The sequence below is a fragment of the Rhinopithecus bieti genome, unplaced genomic scaffold (assembly GCF_001698545.2).
Source record: "Rhinopithecus bieti isolate Rb0 unplaced genomic scaffold, ASM169854v2 scaffold_11964, whole genome shotgun sequence".
Classification (NCBI taxonomy): domain Eukaryota; kingdom Metazoa; phylum Chordata; class Mammalia; order Primates; family Cercopithecidae; genus Rhinopithecus; species Rhinopithecus bieti.
Genome location: NW_016807677.1, coordinates 1,575,799 through 1,589,096, shown reverse-complemented (window position 1 = coordinate 1,589,096; position 13,298 = coordinate 1,575,799). Strand labels below are relative to the sequence as shown.

Genomic DNA, 13,298 nt, shown 5'->3' with positions numbered 1-13,298 from the left:
TTATTTTTTTTTTTAGCTCTTCAAAAAATGGAGAATGGGCTTTTTTTTTTTTTTTTTTTTTTTTTTTTTTTAAGACAGGGTCTCCCTCTGTAGTGCAGTGGTACCATCTTGGCTCACTGCAGCCTCTGGCTCCTGAGCACAAGCCATCCTCCTACCTCAGCCTCCCAAGTAGCTGGGACTATAGGCGCAAGCCACCACACCTAGCTTATTTTGCATTTTTTTAAGAGACAGGGTTTAGCCACATTGCCCAGGCTGGTCTGGAACTCCTGAGCTCAAGTGATCTGCCTGCCTTGGCCTCTCAAAGTGCTGGGATTACAGGCGTGAGTCACTGTGCCCAGCAGGGCTTTCTTTAAATCTGTAAATTCCTGTTGGTTTCTTGAAAGGTCAACTCCCCCAACACTGGAGACAGTTCGTTCCAAACAGGAGTGGGAGACAAGACTGAATGGAGTTCGGATAATGAAAAAGAATGTTCGTGTAAGTGTATTTATGAGTCATCATTCAGTCAGTGTTGGTCTGTGCTCAACACTTCCCGCAATCGGGAGATAGCCTTTTGCATTGCCATTTAGGGCAATGCAACTACTATTCCTTTAATAGTTTTCCTGATAATGGATGGTGCTGTCTTTCTAGAGAGCCTCAGTCAGTTCAGCAGTAAAAATAACCTTCTTTTTTTTTTTTTAGGACCAATTTAATAGTCATATCCAGTTAGTGAGGAATGGAGCCAAGCTGAGCAGCCTTCCTCAAATCCCTACTCCCACTTTACCTCCACCCCCATCAGAGGTAAGAGAGCTGGCTTTGGGGGGAAGTTCACCTTTCTGTGTTGGTAGCAGAAGCAGAGTCTTCTACGTGTTCTTTTTTATGAAGATATTGGGATCATCCCTATTCAATACAAGAGTTGTTCATTGATTTCTTCTCCAGTTTTGTAAACTTTTTTTTCTTCCTTTCTCTCTTGTCCTCTACCTCTTCTCCTCTGCAGACAGACTTCATGCTTCAGGTGTTCCAACCCAGTCCCTCTCTGGCTCCTCGGATGCCCTTCTCCATTGGGCAGGTCACAATGCCCATGGTTATGCCCAGTGCAGATCCCCGCTCCTTGTCTTTCCCAATCCTGAACCCTGCCCTTTCCCAGCCCAACCAGCCTTCCTCATCCCTTCCTGGCTCCCATGGCAGAAACAGCCCTGGCTTGGGTTCCCTTGTCAGCCCCACGGTCCACACATGCCCCCTGCCGCCTCCATCCCGCCTCCCCCAGGCTTGGGCGGTGTTAAGGCTTCTACTGAAACTCCCCGGCCCCAACCAGTAGACAAACTGGAGAAGATCCTGGAGAAGCTGCTGACTCGCTTCCCACAGTGCAATAAGTAAGTATCTTCAAGGACTGATTCAGATGTCTTTATCAGAGAAATGCTTATGGGTTAAAATAGAGGAGGTTACATGGGTGTTCCCTGTGGGTATAGTGTAGGCTTTCTCTCCCTCAACATTTTTCTTTCTCAGGGCCCAGATGACCAACATTCTTCAGCAGATCAAGACAGCACGTACCACCATGGCAGGCCTGACCATGGAGGAACTTATCCAGTTGGTTGCTGCACGACTGGCAGAGCATGAGCGGGTGGCAGCAAGTACTCAGGTGAGAAAAGCCACGTGGGAGAGAACTGAGGCCTGCTGAGGGCTGGGGAAGAGGTAGATTTCAGAAAAACGTGGGGAGGGAAGAAGCATTCCAGTCAGAGGTGACTAGTCTGCTTTTTTCCTTTGCTGGACTGGGAAATAAGTGATTTTTGTGATATGCTCTGTTACTCAGACTCTCTTCCCTTCCTCTGACAATGTTTCTACCTACAGCCACTTGGTCGCATCCGGGCCTTGTTCCCTGCTCCACTGGCTCAAATCAATACCCCAATGTTCTTGCCTTCTGCCCAAGTTTCATATCCTGGAAGGTCTTCACATGTAAGACTCTTTTTCTTTGAACACTGTGATATGGAGAAGCTGGAGGTGAGGAAGGAGTGGGTTTACAGGTGGAGTGCAGGAAGAAACCATCAGTTGGGTTATTTGCAGCCCTACTGGGAAAATGCAAATATTTTAGGCAAGAATCTATATTTGGATTTTTATTTCTTTTGATATAAATCTTTTTGCTACATGGAATTATGGGCATAAAAGGCAAGGAGACCCAGAGGTTCCTTACCTTTTGACCATGCCGCCTCTGTTCTACAGGCTCCAGCCACCTGTAAGCTATGTCTAATGTGCCAGAAACTCGTCCAGCCCAGTGAGCTGCATCCAATGGCGTGTACCCATGTATTGCACAAGGAGGTAGGTGTTACAGACTTTCCTCATTGTCTACACTTTCTCTTCTGACAGCTAAAATAATTTTTCTTTCTCATTTTCTACTCTTTTTTTTCCTGATAGCTAAAATAACTTCTCTTTTACTGTGTTGGTGCTCTTTTTTTTTTTTTTTTTAGACAGAGTTTTGCTCTGTTGCCCAGGCTGTAGTGCAGTGGTGCAATCTCAGCTCACTGCAACCTCCACCTCTCAGGTTCAAGTGATTCTCCTGCCTCAGCCTCCTGAGTAGCTGGGACTACAGGCGCCCGCCAACACGCCTGGCTAATTTTTGTGTTTTTAGTAGAGACGGGGTTTCACCATATTGGCCAGGCTGGTCTCAAACTCCTGACCTTGTGATCCGCCCGTCTCGGCCTCCCAAAGTGTTGGGAGTACAGGCGTGAGCTACCGCGCCCAGCCTTTTTTTGTTTGTCTTTTGAGACAGGGTTTTATTCTGTTGCCCAGACTGGAATGCAGTGGCATGATTATAGCTCACTACAGCCTCAATCTCCTAGGCTTAAGATGCTTCAGGCTCTAGTAGCTGAGACTACAGGTACATGCCATCATGCCCAGCTAATTTTTTTTTCTTTTTTAGTAGAGACAAGGTCTTGTTATGTTGCCTAGGCTGGTCTCAAACTCCTGGGCTCAGGTGATCCTCCTGCCTCAGCCTCCCAAAGTGCTGGGATTACATGCGTGAGCCACTGCACCTGGTCTCTAATGTCTAATCATAAGGTTTTCAGTAAATTGTGGCTTAAACATTAGCAGAATTCAGAATACTGCAGTTAGGATCTCTCAACTTTTTACCCCATTCCCTTCAGGGGACTGGATAAGCAATTCATACTGAGCACTAAATCACTTTCTTGGAAAATTGACCATGAGTGATAATCCCACATATCTAACTATTGTTCAAAATACAGCATTGTCAGAAGACTTTGCCTAGATGAGAGGAATGGAATGGAGGACCTGAGTATGAGATTAGTAACTCCATTACAGAATAGCTTGGAAGGCTTGCCGGTTAGAGATTATCTTCACAGGCTGACGAGTCATTCCTATTTTTTCATGTTGCCAGGCAGAGTTAAGTCTCTTAGTAGCAGGGATGATTCCCTCTTAACCATTTTGTTTTGTTCATTTTGCTTTTCCAAGAGGTAGAAACTGAATTTACTTCTAAATTCTTGGTAAGAAAAATTCCTGAATAAGATTTGAGGGTGTCAGGTATTAGAACAGAGACGCTCATCTCAGGCGAAATAGATCCTAAGGGGGAGCAAGCCACACTAGACATTCAACAAAAAGCAGCATCATGAACACTTTCATCAGCTTATTGTTAATGTTCCTCTTAAAAAGGACAGGTTCACTTGCACTGAGGATTCTTTTAGGGTAAGAGCCATTGAATAGCCCTTCTTGGGGCCGGATGCGGTGGCTCACACCTGTAATCCCAGCACTTTGGGAGGCTGAGGCAGGCAGATCACTTGAGGCCAGAGTTTGAGACCAGCCTGGCCAACAAAGTGAAACCCCATCTCTACTAAAAATACAAAAATTAGCCGGGAATGGTGGTGAACGCCTGCCTGTAATCCCAGCTACTCGGGAGGCTGAGGCAGGAGAATAGCTTGAACCCAGGAAGCAGAGATTCCAGTGAGCTGAGATCGCACCACTGCACTCCAGCCTGGTCAATAGAGGGAGACTCTGTCTGAAAAGGAGAAAAAAGAAAAAAGAAAAAAAAGCCCCTCTTGTACCTCAGTGTAAGAACTTCTCTGACTTAGGCCTTGTTGAACCTTATTGGCATTCTCTCCTTCCTTCCCTTTGTCTTTCCAGATAAACCTGAGGTGTGTCTTTCTTTCTTTCCAGTGTATAAAATTCTGGGCCCAGACCAACACAAATGACACTTGTCCCTTTTGTCCAACTCTTAAATGACGGACCTGACTGGGGAGGAAGAAGAAGAGAAACTGATGTGAACAGGAAGCGCGGGTTCAAGATTTCTAAAACTCTATATTTATACAGTGACATATACTCATGCCATGTACATTTTTATTATATAGGTAATGTGTGTATAGAAAGTCTGTATTCCAATGTTCGTAAATGAAAGTATGTATATTATGCAGAAACAGTCTGTTCCCCCTCATCTTGCAATTCCTTTGGGGGGATGCAGATTGTAGGGAAGATGATGTTTAGTTTGGCCTGAAATTATGATATCCCTGCCCAGGGCTGTTTTCAAATATAATATAAAAACCACCTAGGAACCTGCTGTTGCTCTAAGGCCATTCTGCTTTGGTTTGGCTCAGCCTCTAGTCCATTTTCTTAAGGCTCATGTATGCAGATTTAAAGCCTGGTGCTCACCCACTGTCCAACCAGATGCCTTGCTTACTGAAAGCCTCCAGAAGCCTCAGTATTGTTTTAGCCACTCTACTCCAAATGGATAAAATGAGACTCTGATTGAGGAAAAAAAAGTAACCCTAGTAGTTTGACTTCTTATTGAATATTTTACTGTGTTAACGCTCATTATTTATACAGACGTTAGGTTTACAGAATATTCTGTTTTACATCACCAAAATTCACAGTCCGAGAATAACAACATAACCAGGTCCCAGTTCCTCCATGCACCCCACAAGCTTCTGTCCAATCTATTTTCTGGATAGAAATTAGCACAACCCACAGGTTTTTCCTGGGCCAAGCCTTCCTTTGCTGCCACTGGCTTGGCTTCTAATCAAGCTCTGACCAGCCAACATTGTGAAGTCCTCACCCTTTCCCATTCACTTCTGGTCTCCTAGTCTAGCGAATCCCCCTCCCCCTGAAGGTTAAGGCAGTTGGTTCACAACCAAGTTGTTGGGTGACCTTGGGTGAGCTCCAGACAGGCACTGGGGTGAGGAGATGTCTGTGCAAAATTAGTTGCAGAATGATCTTGGGATGCTGGATTTTAATTTTTGAAGCAAGAAAGTTATGGGGGACATATTTCCTGTCCTGGGAACAATGGAGACCAAAGTGATACTAAGAAAACAGTTTGGATTTCAAATTTATCAATCACTTGCTCTATGGGTAGCTATCAGGAACTAGATCATTTTCCACCTCTGCTTGTCGTACTTCTTAATTTTAGGTTTTATACCTGGGAAAGCTGTGACTCTGTTAGAGCTTTGAATCTTTTCCTATTCTTTTATCTTTACTCCTACAGAGAATGGCCTCAGCTCCCTTCTCTTTTAGAATTAAACAAGTAAAAACTAAGAGTTAACTTTTTTAAAAAACTGACTCCAGGCAAAGGACATTATTATACTACCAATAGCTGATTTTTTTTCCATTATGGGACCTAAAATGCTTACAGGTCCTAGCAATACATGTCAGATAGCAAAGACTTTTCCTTTCAGACCCAACTAAATGATCTCCTGTCTGCTTTTGATACTCCTCTCCTTCTTTGTCTTTCATCCCTGCCTGTCACCTCACAGATGGATTCTTTCTCATTTCTCTTGCCTCACTTGCCCAGGTTTATTGACTAGCATCAGTTTAAGGAGCTGGACTTCCTGGGACCTCCTTGGCATCTTGTAGGGTGATTGGAGTGGCCTGAGTACTCAGCTCTTCAGAGGTCAGGTGACCCACTTTCTTTGGTTAATGAAATGTTACTGTCTCCAGGTTAGTAGCTGTCATGAACAGGAAAGGTGGCAAAATGGAAGACCAGTTCCATTGTTCTTTTCGTTTAGGGGATTCATTTTTTTATCTTGTAATCTTAAGATTTCCTCTCCCCTCAACTTTATAGCAGCCTTAGGCCACCTGCCGTATTTTTCAGTATCCCTTGAAAATTTAGAAATTGGAAATGAGTGTAAAGCATATTGTTTCTTTTCAAAATCCTCTGAAGCCAAAGGAGTAAAGAAAAAAAAAAAGGAAGTGGTGAGGAGGGGGCTTAACTGCTTCCCAGTAAAGATCCTAGAAAGCCCATTCTAGCAGGATAAGTGTTTTGGAGAGTTGTGCATGGGAGCGAGCGCCTCAGTATTACTATTTCTTGTTCAGGATCAGTCAGAAAGCAACACGAGTGTTGGCCACCCCTGTTCTCCCTTCTCCCTCTGTCCACTGGCCTGCAATGATAAAAGCCATGCAGACCAATGGGAAAGGCCCCAAATACAGTGAGTGGAGAATGGGACAGTCATTTTCAGGAGAATTTAAAATAGAGATGTATAATACATATTTTACAAGCAAGAAGCTGTTAAGACTTTTTTTTTTTTTACACTTATAGTTTTGGGGTAGGAAGGAAGTAACTGTAAAAAGAAAAACAAGTGCAAGTTTTCTTTAAAAAAAATAATAGGCTGATGGGACTTGCTATTAAAGGGGTTGAATTTTATGCCCTGGAAAGGGCTGGGAAAAAGCCAGTTTTTCCCAACATGGGTAGAAATTATAAAGCAGAATGTGGCATTTTCAGTTCATGGTAGCAGTTCTGGAAGTTTATTTACACAGTAAGTTCCGAGCTAGAAGTGGACAGTCTCCAGTCTTCCTGTCAGGCTCTGTAGTTATGGGGTGTTCCCAGTCAGCCAAAGCAGCACCAAGTGCAGTGGGAATGAAGAGAACCCAGATAAAAAACTGACTCAATATTCTTGTTTTATTGGTTTATGGCTTGTGGGCAGCTGGCTGAGGCCAGGAACACCAGAGGCCCTCCTTGTATTTCCTTCTCCCTTATCAGGTAATTCCACACTTGGCAGGTCCTATACCTGGAAGCAGCGTGTTGACCAGATAGGAGTAGGATGCAGTGGGTATACCAGGAAAATCCAGCTCTTCCCACTAACACTGATACCGTAGTTTACTATGCTAGAACTGATAGGGAGGTAATGAACTTGGTCCCCACTACCTAGCCCAAGAACCAGCCTGGGTACCCACGTACCATTAGGAGCCGGGAGGGGAGAGCAGGATAGGGGAAAAAGATGGCCTTCATCAAGGAGCTCTTGTGGTGGAGAACATAAGGAAGCCCTGAAGCTGCCATCCTTTCTCCAGGCAGCCTTGATACTGAAGGCAATGATGTTAGAGCCAGAAAGCACTGTATTTCTCATACTCCTGATATAATACTAGTGCCACTGTGTGATGCTTTAGTCAAATAAATGGAGGGGCCATTAGAGAGGGCAGGAAGGCAATGAAACCACTCTGAATTATGTAAAGATCTTGCTACTTCTTATAGCTTAATAGGAAGAAATCCAGGCAGGGGTTATAGGGCATCAGCTGTTGAATGAATCTTCAACATTATGCTTTTAAGGATTAGGAGGAAGAGGTCTCCTACCTATTCCTTTTAGCACCTTGGCTGCAAAGCTCCAGAGGAAGATTTGGGGGAAAGAGTGAACCTGTGACCAGGAAGACAGAGCCCAGCCCTGCTATATAGTCCAGTTGCTCTCTCAAAGGGCACCTGGAGCTTAGGGGGTTAGGATATTTTGGTGCTACCTATCATATGTAGAATAAGGGTTCAGGTAGAGACAAGTGAAATTAATATGGTACAAATTCATGTGTTAAGTGGAACTTTTTAGTGGGCACTTCATTTAAGAGAGCTAAAAAAAGAGCTCTTTGGCTAGATAAGCCCTTCCCATCTCACTTTTGGTCAGGCTGCAACCACAGAAAAGAAAACATTGAAACAACACCCATCTTATGAGATGGGATGCTATCTTGGAGATGAGGTCTAAAACTAGGACTGGTGAGTGGTTTTGTTTCTGCTTTTCCTAGCTTCGATCCCACTATTCCCTGTCTTTGTACTCCCTCTCCTTCTCCTCTTTCCAGCCGCCCCCATTTGTATAAATATTCAATCTAGTTTTTTTTTTTTTAAATTCAAGAGGCAATCTTTGCACCAATGTTAGGCTTGTTTATACAGTCCCTGTCTCTGAAGCAAATAGCAAACTGTGCATCCTCTCCTACTGACTTTGGCCAGCAGGGAAATAAGCTTGGTCTCTTCTCTGCCAGGGTACCACAAGGACACATGCCAGGGTAACCTGGGTGTGATGCCAGTACTTCTGAAACTAAGAAAAGAAGAATACTTTGGGTTGGAGAATTTAAAGGAATGGTGGACAAAGGTTCAGGGCTGAAGTTTCAAGCAGCAGAATTTCCCAACTTAAATTTGAGGTGACCAAGAGTATTCCCGCCACCAGAGTGCTTCTTTCTTCTCTTTTCTATTTCCTACAGGTACAGTCCCTGGAACCCACCTTGCCAGCCTTTTCCTTCTTCTCCATCAAGGCAGAGGCATTTGGTGGGTGGGGAGGGTCCTGAGGTGCTCTGGCCACAGGTGCCATCTGTGTCTCCTACTTGTGACCAAAGTGAACCACGGAGGTGTGGTCCAGGGGAATCTCTATCTTCTGCCCATGGGCCTCCTCACTTCAGCAGGGAGATGTCATCAGCAAAGTCATCATGCTGCTGGCGCAGGCAGCGGAGGCAGCGCCACTGACACACCATGAGGCAGAGTGGCAGCATGAAGAGGGCGCAGATGGCAGCCATGACATAGGCTATGGTCATGAGAGTTGACTCATCTGTCTGTGGAATGTTGTAGCCACAGTCTTCCATGTCCGGGGTGACAAAAGGGCCTTCCACCGCTGCCGTCCTGAACTCATCGTGCACTGGGGAGAGGGTAAATGTGAATGGACAGCTGTCATTGTCATAGAGCAGTTTGGGTTACATAACAAAAAGAACTTCCTGATAGTGAGGCCTTGAAATTAGCCCATGCAGAAGCTATCCCATCTCCTTTCCAGGAGATATTTAGGAGCAGGCCGGGAAGCCAGCACCAGGTGGAGGCCTGTCTCTCCTCCCAAGTCACTGGGAGTAGCAGCCCGCCCTTGTATACCCAGCCGGTAGGAGTGATAACTACAAGTCAGTAGTTCTGAATTGACCAAAAGCCACACCTAGTAAACTTACTTTCTGCTGCTGAAATTCAACTGCAAAACCCTGCCACCTTTCTGAAGTAGCATTCAACCTCACCATGTGGCAGCTGACAGGGTCACTATAGGCTCAGCCTGCTACCCTTGCATCAAGAGCTTCTCAGGGTACACAGGTAGCTCTTGCTGCTCTCGGTTTCCAACAGAGGTTACCAATCCAGGCAGTGGTCATGGCAGGCAGTACAAAAAAAGGATGAGCATTGACACTAACTTTTGCACAATTGTTGACTTGGGTTTGAGGCAACTGTTACTACCCTCCTCTAAACTGACAGGCCCAGGTATACTAACTGTTGTTTGACAAGGAAAATATGGAGAGACTGACCCCAAACCCTCAGCCCTGGTACTCTCACCATGGCAAGCGCTGACAGCAAAGCCAATGCGTTTTTGGGCCCGATCAAAGACAACGTAGAAGCCCTCCATGATAACAGCTCCCATAACAGTGCCCGTGGATGACTGTGAGATGGCAAACTTGTAACAGTCGTCTTGGGACGTGGCCACATCTTCCACTGGCCGCAGGTATTGCTAGGGGTAAGCAATCACAGGGTGAGTGTCTTCCTCACTCTCCTTCACCCCATCTCTGCCTTGTAGGCATCTGTGCCCTTCCCTTTACCATCCCTGAGCTCTAACAGGTTTTCTAAGACCCCTTTACCACTGGACACTACTCATCTGTTTTGTCTTCCAAGTTCTGGCAAGCCATACCTGCTCACTGTCTCCCAGTGTGTACTTTTAAGAGAGATCCCCCTGACTCAGGCTGGGACATACCTGTGGAAGGATGGTGATGCGGAAGGACTGGTTGGTAACCTCACCCATTAGGTAGAGTGAGATGACTGGGAAAATGTTCCAAGGGGTGGTGCCTGCTTGCCAGCACACCAGCTGCTCTCCTAGCCAGAAACCGTCAGGGAACTTCTCTGTCTGCATTGACAAGAAGGGGTAACAATGAGGAAAAGACTCTTTATCATCTCACCCCTCCCATGTTCGGATACATTAACTGGGCCCTTCATTTGCTTTTCCAGTGAAATATCCAAAGTGGGGAGGGATAAACCAACCAAAGAATTACAGGAAGAGAGTAGGAGTGTGATGTCAAACTTTTGTACCAGGGAGATTGTGTGATGAGCAAAGTGACAGCCTTAAAGAGGGGGAAGAGTTTTTTTTTTTTTAAACAGAGTCTTACTCTGTTGCCCAGGCTGGAGTGCAGTGGTGTGATGATGGCTTACCGCAACCTCCACCTCCTGGGTTCAAGCGATTCTCCTGTCTCAGCCCCCCGAGTAGCTAGGATTACAGGCTCGCGCCACCACACCCAGCTAATTTTTGTACTTTTAGTAGAGATGGGGTTTCACCATGTTGGTCAGGCTGGTCTTGAACTCCTGACCTAGTGATCTGCCCACCTTGGCCTCCCAAAGTGCTGGGATTACGGGCGTGAACCACCACGCCTGGCGAGGGGAAGAGTGTTTTAAGAGCTCTGAGTAGAAGGGTCTAAGTGCAGACATCTTGGCTGTTGCTGAAGAATGTGACTCTCACCACCTCCCTCTGACACTGTACCATCTCTTTTACCCCCATCCTTAGTCCACTCACGGAGGAGGCTGCCTTGATGGATTTGACTGCAGCTTCAAACACTTTCTTGGGCAAACGAAGGTTGGTGGTGCCACTGTCCACAATGCTCTTGTCATAGTTGTACTAAGAGGGGAAAAAGAGAGGTAGAAAAGCAAAAGGTTTTTGATGCTGGGCTCTGGGCAGTAGGAGGTTATTGCTGGGGCCGCGGCTGGCTTGGCCTCTTGGCTTTGGCACCTTCTAAGTGTACTTGCTTGGACAAGTTAACCTCTGTGCCTCAGTTTCTTCATCTCTAAAGTGAGGATAAAAATAGTACCTACCTAAAAGGGTTATTGTAAGGATTAAATAAATGAACAATTTAAAGCACTTAGAATCGTGCCCAGAAGATAGAAGGCACTCGGTAAATGTTTATTCTTGTTATCTTGGGTTGGCAGGTAGTCTCCAGACTTGAAAATAAAAATACCCTGTATAGTGCTTTTAACTTTTCTTCGTTTCTTTTTTTTTGTTTTTTTTTTTTTTTTTTTTTTTTTTTTTTGAGACGGAGTCTAGCTCTGTCACCCAGGCTGGAGTGCAGTGGTGTGATATTGGATCACTGTAACCTCTGCCTCCTGGGTTCAAACCATTCTTTTGCCTCAGCCTCCCAAGTAGCTGGGACTACAGGTGCCTGCCACCACACCTGGTTATTTTTAGTAGAGATGGGGTTTCACCATGTTGGCCAGGCTGGTCTCGAATTCCTGACCTCAAATGATCTGCCCCGCCTTGGCCTCCCAAAGTGCTGGGATTACAGGTATAAGCTACCACGCCCGGCCGCTTTTAACTTTTCTTAGTACATTTATATCTATTCTAATTTAACGTACATAAGAATCTAGGGAAGGAAGACATAAATGATTTACCTTTTATTGAGTACTGCCAACCACAGAGATAAACACTTTATACATTATCTCTGATATTCTGAGCAAGTTGTTTTTACCTGTTTTGCAGATAAGGAAACTGAAACACAGAATAGTAACTGGCCTAAGGGTACATAGCTAGTAGAAATCAGAGCTACATTCAGATCTGGGTCTTCCAGACTCCAAAGACAGACTCTTCATTCTATCACCCTGTCTCACAAAAGACTTGCCCAAGGCTACAAAGCAAGGCAGTGACTAGAGTCCAGACATCAGAGCTAGTTCCATTTTTTGTTTTTTTTCACTACCAGTCCCTAGGCCCCAAACCTCAGATCCTGCTGTGTGACCATTAAGCCCCTGACTGTTCTAGGCTCAACTTCCAACCCTTTCTGCAGGTCCTATTACTTCTGCCTCATCCTCTCAACATCATAACCAGAGGCTTCCTTCACATTGTACTGCCTACCGCTTTACGTTCCCTGGGTCTCCCTTGGTTTTATTACCTCCTTGCAGTCCATTTTCAGATCCTGTCCATTGATCTCCACCCGCACAATGATCACCTCATAATACCACTCCCGCCGGATGGGTGTATACCAGAGACTGCCTGTGTACAGCGAGTGGTCGATACCTCCAATGATCTAGGGGAAAAAAAAGGCAGGTACCTGTGTCCTGGCACAGAAGGAGAGTGAGTCCCCCAATGACCAAGCAATAAGAGCAATGATTTCTTGGGGTGGCAAGGTCTTCTACAGGCTACCCTTTTCATCTTCCTGCTTCTAAACAAATCATGCCCAAAGTGATACCTAGTTTCTTAAATGTGTTCAGGAGAAAAGACTTTCTGGGATTTTTGACTATTTGTTTCAGAATCATACAGCCCTTGATATAAAGTTATTTAAATCTAAACTGCCACAATAAATGTTGAATGAATGGTTATTTGTTTATATTATAAGTTTTATTTTCTCTGCTTATTGGAGAACCATTCACCATTGTTCTAATTAATTAATAAATAGACACACTTCTTTATATCTCTGCCTTCTGACCATCAAACTGAATAATTTAAATTCAACAAGTCTTATTTTCATTTCCTTTGAAATTTTCCTAATAGCCTTCCTTTCTAAGTTTACCATAGGTGCCTTGATTCCTTTCTAGAATAACTCAAAGAAGAAAAGAATGGAAAAATAAAGTGAGGGTAGGGAATATAAAGAGGTTCCTCCTGATTCTAAGTATCAGAGCCAAAACTATGGTGTAGCTTTCAGGGAGTGGGGAGGATGGCACCCATCTCTCCCTCAATGCCAGGACCTCCCCTCTCTGAGGACCTACTCACCATGCTCCCTCCGACAGAGGCCAGCACTTCAGACTGGTTGAGGGGGAAACCAGCACCACAAAGCTGCAGGGAGAAGAGGTTGGGAACGTGGGTCTGCTTTACCAGAGAGTCGAAGAAAGGCTCCAGGGAGTCATCAGGCTTTGGCAGAAAGAGACAAGGAGTGAGTCTTCATACGGACCTAAAGACAGAGGCCAACTTCCTGTCTAAACTGGAAGGCAAATTTGAAGGCTTGGGGGATGGTCCTTGGGAAAGACCATCTTAAGGCACTGAGATTTGGCAGAGGAAGGATTAGCAGGAGCCCTGGCAATGCAAACAGGACAGTATTGATGGGTTCACAGAATCATAGATTTTTTTTTTTTTTTTTTTTTTTGAGACAGAGTT

At 45.1% G+C, this 13,298-nt stretch overlaps 2 protein-coding genes across 2 annotated transcripts in view; one reads left to right on the top strand and one right to left on the bottom strand.

Annotated features, from left to right (window-relative positions):
- Positions 1-4,727, top strand: part of RNF214 (ring finger protein 214) — a 53,276-nt gene extending 48,549 nt beyond the window's left edge. Inside the window, 8 exon segments of the mRNA XM_017883002.1 lie at positions 384-474; positions 679-777; positions 974-1,190; positions 1,193-1,349; positions 1,483-1,615; positions 1,825-1,929; positions 2,194-2,289; positions 4,138-4,727. Of these exon segments, the coding sequence (XP_017738491.1) occupies positions 384-474; positions 679-777; positions 974-1,190; positions 1,193-1,349; positions 1,483-1,615; positions 1,825-1,929; positions 2,194-2,289; positions 4,138-4,203 (964 nt within the window). The 3' untranslated portion in view covers positions 4,204-4,727.
- Positions 4,728-4,749: 22 nt separating this feature from the next.
- Positions 4,750-13,298, bottom strand: part of BACE1 (beta-secretase 1) — a 30,134-nt gene continuing 21,585 nt past the window's right edge. The window contains exons 4-9 of the mRNA XM_017883096.1: positions 12,918-13,055; positions 12,100-12,234; positions 10,737-10,838; positions 9,927-10,076; positions 9,515-9,686; positions 4,750-8,849 (exon numbers count right to left, since the gene is read on the bottom strand). Of these exons, the coding sequence (XP_017738585.1) occupies positions 8,608-8,849; positions 9,515-9,686; positions 9,927-10,076; positions 10,737-10,838; positions 12,100-12,234; positions 12,918-13,055 (939 nt within the window). The 3' untranslated portion in view covers positions 4,750-8,607. The remainder of the gene's footprint in view (positions 8,850-9,514; positions 9,687-9,926; positions 10,077-10,736; positions 10,839-12,099; positions 12,235-12,917; positions 13,056-13,298) is intronic.